At 28.6% G+C, this 8,678-nt stretch overlaps 2 protein-coding genes and 1 long non-coding RNA gene across 5 annotated transcripts in view; all 3 read right to left on the reverse strand.

The window, feature by feature from the left end:
- Window positions 1-181: 181 nt before the first annotated feature.
- LOC112904492 lies at window positions 182-606 on the reverse strand. Its single transcript, XR_003231131.1, has 3 exons — window positions 472-606; window positions 304-419; window positions 182-249 (listed from the first exon to the last, which is right to left on the reverse strand). It is a non-coding gene; the product is annotated as an uncharacterized LOC112904492 (long non-coding RNA).
- A 219-nt stretch (window positions 607-825) lies between these two features.
- Window positions 826-4,957, reverse strand: LOC108739257 (tankyrase-2-like). 3 transcript variants are annotated; one of them, XM_018473080.2, is made up of 5 exons: window positions 4,561-4,957; window positions 3,471-4,506; window positions 2,072-2,310; window positions 1,648-2,012; window positions 1,533-1,558 (listed from the first exon to the last, which is right to left on the reverse strand). In XM_018473080.2, exons 1-3 carry the CDS (start codon window positions 4,779-4,781, stop codon window positions 2,257-2,259), a joined length of 1,311 nt encoding a protein of 436 aa, XP_018328582.1. In that variant the 5' UTR covers window positions 4,782-4,957; the 3' UTR covers window positions 1,533-1,558; window positions 1,648-2,012; window positions 2,072-2,256. The 3 variants fall into 3 exon arrangements, with proteins under 3 accessions (XP_025830397.1, XP_018328582.1, XP_018328581.1); XM_018473079.2 differs by having other exon boundaries at window positions 2,363-4,506; XM_025974612.1 differs by lacking the exons at window positions 3,471-4,506; window positions 4,561-4,957 and adding an exon at window positions 2,363-3,038 and having other exon boundaries at window positions 826-1,558.
- Window positions 4,958-8,356: 3,399 nt separating this feature from the next.
- The window catches only part of LOC112904496 (ankyrin repeat and sterile alpha motif domain-containing protein 1B-like), a 6,214-nt gene continuing 5,892 nt past the window's right edge, over window positions 8,357-8,678 (reverse strand). The window contains exon 3 of the mRNA XM_025974626.1: window positions 8,357-8,519. Within this exon, the coding sequence (XP_025830411.1) occupies window positions 8,357-8,519 (163 nt within the window). The remainder of the gene's footprint in view (window positions 8,520-8,678) is intronic.

The raw sequence follows: 8,678 nt of genomic DNA on the forward strand, positions 1-8,678 counted from the left end.
GGCAACACTTTTGTTAGGTTTTGAATTAGTTTGCAGATTGTGCTGCTCTTTCTTTCTTTTCTTTGGATTTTGCTTCTTATTTACTTGCAACTTATCTACATTATTTTTCTCATGATTTATTTTGGGATATTCCTTTTTTATACTAGAATCTTTGTTTTTGAACTTCGCTCTCAATTTCTTCTTAGAGTTCCTTTTAATCAGTTTATCCTTTTGAGCTTTTTCTACTTTTCCTGTGGATGTCTTTTTTAACTATGTAAAAAGTCTTTAATTAATACACAGAAATATAAAAAACTGAAGCCTTACACTGAAAGTATCCTTCCATATTTTTTCACTAGATGAATCTTTATCCCAATTAGGAGTATGAAACACCTTCATATTTTACTTTTAAATCTCAAAAACTTGTAGTTTCAGGATCTAACCTGCAAAAATTTTCTATAAAAATTAATTTTTCACCTTTACTGTCTGTAGTACTTTTCAACAATAGTAGTATTATTTTAATATCAGCATAAACAGTCTAAATATTATGTAAATTCTTTATTTTATGCATAATTAAACAGAGTATGCCCCAAATTCATCTCATTTTTAAAAAGCTTACTGATGTGAACATCGTACACGAACTTCCCAGCATTATTGAGTCAACATTTATTTAGCCACTAAATAATATATATGTGAACCATTTCCAACAAATTACATTTAAATAAAAATAAAGATTTTAAAACAATTTATTGCATTATGATTTATATTACATCTTAAAACTACAAAGTACATAAGTAGATAAAGCTAAATAATTAATTAATTTAGTAGAACATACGTAGTAGTAAAATTATTGAACAATCATATAAAAAGGCTTTTAAATCATTTATAGGGCAAATAACTTCTTAAAGTACATTACAATAATACATATTAAAGTCATTAAATGTTAATAAATAAATCAAAACGTATACTTCATCGAATTCCAATTTCGTAAATGGGAAAGCACCGAGTTAAGTTTAATTTTCCAGTTTTTCATGTCTGCTAATGTATCAAAAGACAAAAAATATTTAACAAAAATAGTTTCTTCAGTAGAAAGTTTTTCATTGGGAGTTATTTCTATCAATAACGTTTTAGACTTGGAACAAAGCTCTCTACAAGCTTCGCAAATTCGGGAATTAACGCAAAGTGCTAGATCAATATTATGAGTAAACGGTAACATGCTATCATCACATGGATAGTTCTTTTGTTTGATAATTGATCCTTCTAAGTAACACCACATTCTATCCCAAGACAAACTTCCTCCAACTTCATATCCAATGGTAACAAATCCAGATTGTTCTTCGTAAATATCTACCATGGAGTTAATGGCCATGTTTACACTTATATCTAGAGCATTTGCTATACTAAAATTATCCAGTTTAAATGGCGATAAATGTTTTTTTGTTAAAGTTGTAGAATTTAATGTAAAAGAACCACAACAAATAAAAGACGACGATGATATTTGGTAAATTGAAGATAGGTCATACCAGTGCGGAATATGGTTCCATTTTAACATTTTGCGAAAGTTTGGACGAAATTGTTTCTTCTAAAATAAAAAACAAAAAATGTTATGTATTATTAGTTACATTAAAATTCAAACAAATATCATCTGAAAATAATCACCTGGGGACTTACCCTGAACATGTTTTGATGGGAACTTTTTGCGCAGGATTTCTTCGTTTCCAAAAAGTACAAATACATTTTTATTTCGAAGTTTGACTTCAAATTGAAAAATTCAAACTCTTTTTGAAATTGTAGTTTAGATGAATCGTCTTTTCGTTGAATTTCTGAGCATATTACGTCGAGTCCACAGGTGAAAATACAAACATACGATTTTTCAAATTGATTTCGCTTCTTTGAAACAGCAGGAGCTTTTAAATTATTGATTGAAAATCTCAAGTTCCATACGCGTATGTATCCGGAATAGTTGCTGTTTTCCTCTTCACTTTGATTTTCCATTATATTTTTTATTTCTTCGACAAGCGCTTTTTTCCTATGAGCTACACAATAGAGTTAATCTTTAGAATTAATAGTTACAGTGGAAAAAAAAAGAACGTACTAAGGAAAAGTAGCAATTTTTCAGCTTCGATATACTCCTTGCTCTTCTGTACTTTCTTCTCTCTGGTTTTACAAAGTGCGATAATTTTTGAAACTTGCATTATGGTCTGATTTTGAATTACAAGTTGTTGGTTTAAGTTTTCCAGTTTTGTAGCTGTATTAAGGCAATCTTTATTTTCTCCATAGTTAGCCAAAATTTCGGGAAGAAATTTTAAATTTAAAGGGGATTCCATCCTCTAGCTAAAAAATAGAAATTGTAGCAGAAGATAAATAAAACGATAAGAAAACGTACCTGTACAAATAATAAATAAATCAAAACGTATACAATTATTTAATTACGAAAATTAAATAAAAAACTATTCAATACTAATTTTACGACGTTGTGATATGTGCATATAACAACGAACTGTAATCAATGCACATTTGAAATGAGCTACAAAAGATTTTATGAATGATTATCTAAAGGTAGGTACTTGGTATTGATATTGGAAGTTATTTCATTTTGCACTTTCCTATTTTAAATAATCTAATGGTTGTTTGTTTTGTCTGGACTAATACAGGTAATCTCTTTGCATGAAATCATTTTCGAATAGACAAAATAAATATTATTCCATTTGATTATATTATTGCAATTTTAATTTCTGTATTGATAACAGTATTTATCCAAGATTAAAGGATGAAGATGAGACTGTTTACTGTTCAATTTTCGATTATTTAAATTTTATTATTATTAATTCGTAAGTAACTGTATCTATCCTAGAATTACTTTTAAGACCATTTTATTATTCTATTTTTACTTTATGCTATTATTATTATAATTATTTCTAAAAATAGTGTTTTTTTAACAAATAAAAAAATATGTTTTTATACTCAAGAAGTTTTACTATGATAAACTATATATTACATTTAATGTTATTTGTTAAAGTAGTTATTGCTTAACATTTGTACAATTAAAAACGAATATGTTTATTCCATTATATTGGAAAAACAAATATCTATTCGTCATAAATTGGCAATTTAAATACTAAAATATCAATCACACTTTTTGGTAATCCTAAGCAGTTGAATGTTTTTTGTAATTGAAAAAAATCTTTTATTTCGTATTTAGAAATAATTATAGTTCTAGTAGCATTTCTTGCAATTTCGAGCAATGAAGGTACTGTACGAATGTATAGTTTACTCATGACTACAGAATTAAGTTCTTTAATTTCTTTGTTAGAACTGCCCCATCCTGTATTGTCGACGAAATCAATCATAGGTACTATAGTTTGAAAATACACAGTTTTAAACTCCTCAGTTGGTGTGCAGTATTGGAACATAAGTAAAACTTCTTTCAAAAAATAAGGAAATGAAAAAGTGGGAACATAATCTTCTATAAACGACTTAACAATAGTATTTACATCAGAATGAATGGTTAACAGCAGACTAGGTAGTAAACAACTGTTTACTGTGAATGGGCTTTGATCAATTTCTGTTAGCAATAAAGCCTCAACTTCTTCATTGTATCCAAAATGCTTGTACATTAAGTATACATCATTGCTTTCTACAGGCATTGAATGAGACAGAAATAAATAAATGATCTTAATTCTATCTTCTTTTGGTACCATTCGAGCAGCTAAGCCTTCAATCACAGAACTAAAGGGATTTCTTGTCAGACATACATAACTATCTACAATATCAAATGCAATATCAGACTCAAAAATTTCATATAAACAGTCAATCCATTCGTTCACATTAAAGTGACAAAATTCAGAAAAATATAAATCTAGTATAGGAAATGAAGTACAGAAAATCACTTCTTTGTCCATCCTCAACCATAATTCTTTAAACATAGTAGGGTCTTTCCAAAATATGGCATCTTGCAGTGGATGATCACCTAAAGTACTCACATAATTCACATCACCACCTCTTTTTATGATTTCAAAAGCAATAGGATTTTTAAAAGACAGTGCAAGCAACAGTGTACTTGATCTTAAATGGTCTTTTGTAGAAATATTAAAGTCTACTTCATACTCTAACAGTTCCATTGCAGCATCATAACTGTGAAGGCTTCTCATGAATGGAGTGTAGCCATCATCACATCTATAAGTAGGGTCTGCTCCATAAAATAAAAGCATTTGAATAATTGGAACTTTCACTGGATCAGATACTGCTTCATGTAAGGGAGTTGCCCCATAAAAATCAGCTGCATTAACATTTGCACCATGTTTGACAAGAGCTTCACACACCTCTAAGGAATTTTTGGATACAGCCAACTGTAGTGGTGTTATAAAATCATCATTAGGAATTGTTACATCACAACCTGCATTTATAAGTTTAATTGCTGGCTCCTTGAAGTTCTCCAATTGTAAACTGAGACTCAAAGGTGTTTCTCCCAAAAACTGCACGTTCAAATTTATATCTGGACGTTGCAACAAAATATCAAGAATATCTAAGCTGAAAAAAGCATTATCAAGAAACTAATCAAAAAGAAAAACATTCAGCTCATACTTCTCAACTAAAATTACGAGATGGATTAAAGAAAATCCTCTCTCATTAGGGTGATTAATATCCAAGCAGTTATCAACTAATTCCTTAAACTTCTCCACATCTCCAGTATGTAGGGCTTTTATAAGGCAGTCTATCAAACTGTTTGGCCAATTTGGCCACAAATTCTTCTTTATATTTACAATTTCTCTAGCATAATAAAGTAAATGTTCATAGGCACTCATTCTGCATTTAGAGAGATTTAAGTTTTAATAAATCACTTATTAACTTGTTGTTTTCATATAAACTTCAAACATCAGCTTATGTGTGGTTATGTTTTTTGTCATGGTCATTTATCATAGATAAAGTCATTTATCAACCACAATATAAACCACAGATAATATCTTAATAATAACTTATATAATAACTAGTTATTCCCCGCTACCAGACACTGTGAGCTCGAAANGCACAAACATGAGTAGAGGTAAACCTAGATTAGATTACTGTTCGCAAATAGTTAAGGATGTGGGCTGTTCTAGTTTTAGGGAAATGCGAAGTTTATCTCAGGATAGGAAAGAGTGGAGGTACGTGTCCAACCAGTCTTAGGACTGATGACCTTATGATGATGAAACGAATGAAAACCTTGTCTAAAAATAATTTTTATTTTTTGTCACTGAATACGAAACAAACTAATTTTCATTGAGTCGGTACCAAGTCTAAGTTTTTGTTCTCGCAGTTACTCTAAGAAGTTTCAGAAGTAAAATAAATCCAATTGAATTATTTAATCTATTAGAGTTGTATACGAAATGTCTAGAAAGTTAATAGTTTAATAATTTAACGAAATCCTAATTTATTTCTATTATTCATTCTTTTTGACATTGATTTCACGCTAATTGATTTCGCTCCTTTCTTTTTACAAATTGTAATTCATTAAGAAAAGTGCAAAATGGAGTATCAATATATACACCAACGAATATTTTTTGAAGTTGGATGCTCAGTTGACAAAAAGTTGAATGAAAAGTACTTGTAAAGCTACGCATTTTCACATGTTTTTTGTTAATTACTCAATACTATAAAGTTTAATAGTAGGTAGCAAAAGTCGATAAATACTTTTGAACTATAATCTATTATATTTAATATTCACCCATAATATTCATAAAAAAAGGGTGAAGGGACGAGTGGTCACACCGCTTGCGTGTGCTTGAATAATACCCAAGGCATAAGTAGATAAATGTATAGTATTTTAGTAAATTTTTGTGCAAAAAAGTCTGGAGTTCTTGGATCTAAATGCCCAGAAAACTCAAAAACATTGGACACTTTTTTGAAATTGGACTAAATACATTATTCTATCGAAAAAACATTATTTTCGTTACAATATATTAACTTACCCAACTGCAACAGTATCCAAATTGAATTTGAAACTGCCACTATCAATTCACACTAATTATCACTTTTTGATTAATTAGTTAGTATGTTCCCGTTGTATATCAGATATTAATGAATTTATTCACACGGTACTTTATCCCTATCTTTCGACTCGACCGATTACTGCATACAATATTTAAAAGAAGGACGAACACTGACTTACATGAATAAAATATGAAGGTCGTACTGACAAGGATAATCAACAGCTGAAGATAAAAAACGATACATTTTTTTCTTGTGTTTAAAAGGATCTTGTTTTCGTCGAGTTGTTTGCCTTTAATTCCTGTAACTTCTTTTATTTATTGTGATTGATATCGCTTTCATTTTATAGAGTTCATTCAAAAAGAAGTGGAACTGTTTTAACTAAATCTAACACTAAGTGTCGACAATAATTAAATAAAAAACTAATCGTTTTTAATAACTGAAACAGAAATTGAATTTAAAAAACAAAAACCGACATGAATTTTTATTTTTTATTGTTTTCTTTTCTGATTAAACAGAAAACGGTTCTATGTGAAAATATACTCAGTAAACGTATCCTATCAAAAAAGGAAAAGCCTTTCTTGAATTTTCAATGATGTGTAAAATAACAATGGGGTGGAAATTTCACTATTCAACTCACGTATTGTCTCTGTTAGATCTAAATAAGAAAAGGCAATTTCAAATGTAAAATAAAAGGTTGCAATGCTACATTACTCCACTGTGCATTTTCACGAAAACATATACCTAGAATTTTTGTTTCTATTCTATATTTTACATAAATATCTACGATACACTGTTTCAAGTAAATATAGTTTTTATGTTTTCAATTCAATTGAATACGAAAACTTCTAACTGTAATTAAATAGAAATTGCTTAAAAGTTCTTCTACTTAATTACCACCTAGAAATAATTTACATCTGATTCCGTTGTTTTTATTTAAATACCTAATTAAGTTTCACCCTATAAACAAGAACAAAACAATAATAAAATGGTACGTTTTCGGGTGCCTACTTTTTCGCTCATAAAATGAATGTTATACTCAATTGATTGGTTTTATTACAATTGGGGTTGAAACTTAAAATCAATAATTAAGAACCCTTTGTTATATGTTAATAACTTATCAAAAGCATGATAAACATGGTAAAGTCCTCTATAATGCATGGAACAAAGGGCTCTAATTTGTAATTAGTGTCTCGCCTCCTGCTGGAAATTTTACTAAGAATTACTTATTGCATATTACCTACACGAATTAATTTACAAACAAGCCGAAAATTTATGGTACTAGTACTGAAATTATTTAACAAGGGCACGTAATGGCAACCAATTATAATTTAGAGTGAAGTAATTATTTATTACACAAAGCAAGGGGCCATTTCTTATTTGGTTTGAAAAAGAAACTTTAAAGTTAATCGGTTACTTTTTATAATTACTTGTAAACCTTAGATACGTATGTAATATTTTGTGTATTCAGCGACATACTGAACAAATGTAAGTCAGAATGAATTTTTTTGGTGATTTGTTACCATTTTTTGAGGCTTGATTTTTTAAAGATAAGAAGTGCATACAAAGATTACAAAAGAATAATATGTTCAAAAAGTAATACCATATAAATAAATCATGCATTAAAAAGTAAAAAAACACATGTATATCTACGCAATTTAACTTAAAACTGTTTTTAATGTTTCTTTTGTAAATAAATCTCTTTGTTTATCTCACTCAAGCTGTTACTTTTTAAAGGCACCCTTTACAGAAATAAAACTTTATCAAATCGGCTATATTATCCACTGTTAAACTCTTATCTATTCCTTTTATGCCCATTACGTCTTATGGGTACTTTTACGATAATATATGAAAGGAATATTTAATTTTAAATGTGCATTGACGCTCCATCTAACGGATAACGTAGGAAATGTATTACAAAATTAAAAATATTAAATTGCTAATTACATGTATTATATTAAGTAAAATAAAGTTGTAAGTTTGTTCTGATATTATTTATGATAAATAAAATACTTTTTGTTTTCTTTTATATTTATTATAACGATTTTAAGATACAATAATTGTACATTAGTTTTTATTAAAGACAGTTAATAATAACTAGGTAGTTCCCAAAATAATTTTATTTTAGTACATAAATGGTATTAATACGTACTAATATAATACATTAACATTAACGTTTCTTATAGATACATGGTTTAAGATTTACAGGTTGCAGTTTAGTCTTTTTGGATGTATTTTCTTTTTTCTTAAAGTCAATAAAATAAAATAAATTATGTGATAAGTCTTTCCTTGAAAACTGAAATCCAAACAACTTCACTTTTTTTATGAATTCTTCAACTGAATCAAATCTACTTTCGACTTCTGCTATTTTCATAATACCCCTAAAAGAAAATTTATTTAATTTTACATTATTTTAACACGACAAATGTTGAACAGACCCTATCTTTAACACCCTGTTTGCTTCTAAGAGGTAATCTTTCAAGTTTGTTCCCATTAAAGATAAACAGAAGACAACAACATCAATGCTACTGTTCTCAAGGGGCACATGAGCCATATCACATACTTGAACATCATCACTGAGAGCAACCAAATCAAATGAATGGACTTTTTGGGGAACTGATTTTGCTAATCTTGCTTCACCACATCCAAAATCTGCCACAGTAAAATTTTCTGGCCTTAAATAATAATATAAGAGTACATTATTATACAAAAACATTTTTTTTACAATTATTTAT

The sequence above is a fragment of the Agrilus planipennis genome, unplaced genomic scaffold (genome assembly GCF_000699045.2).
Source record: "Agrilus planipennis isolate EAB-ADULT unplaced genomic scaffold, Apla_2.0 scaffold140, whole genome shotgun sequence".
Lineage (NCBI taxonomy): Eukaryota > Metazoa > Arthropoda > Insecta > Coleoptera > Buprestidae > Agrilus > Agrilus planipennis.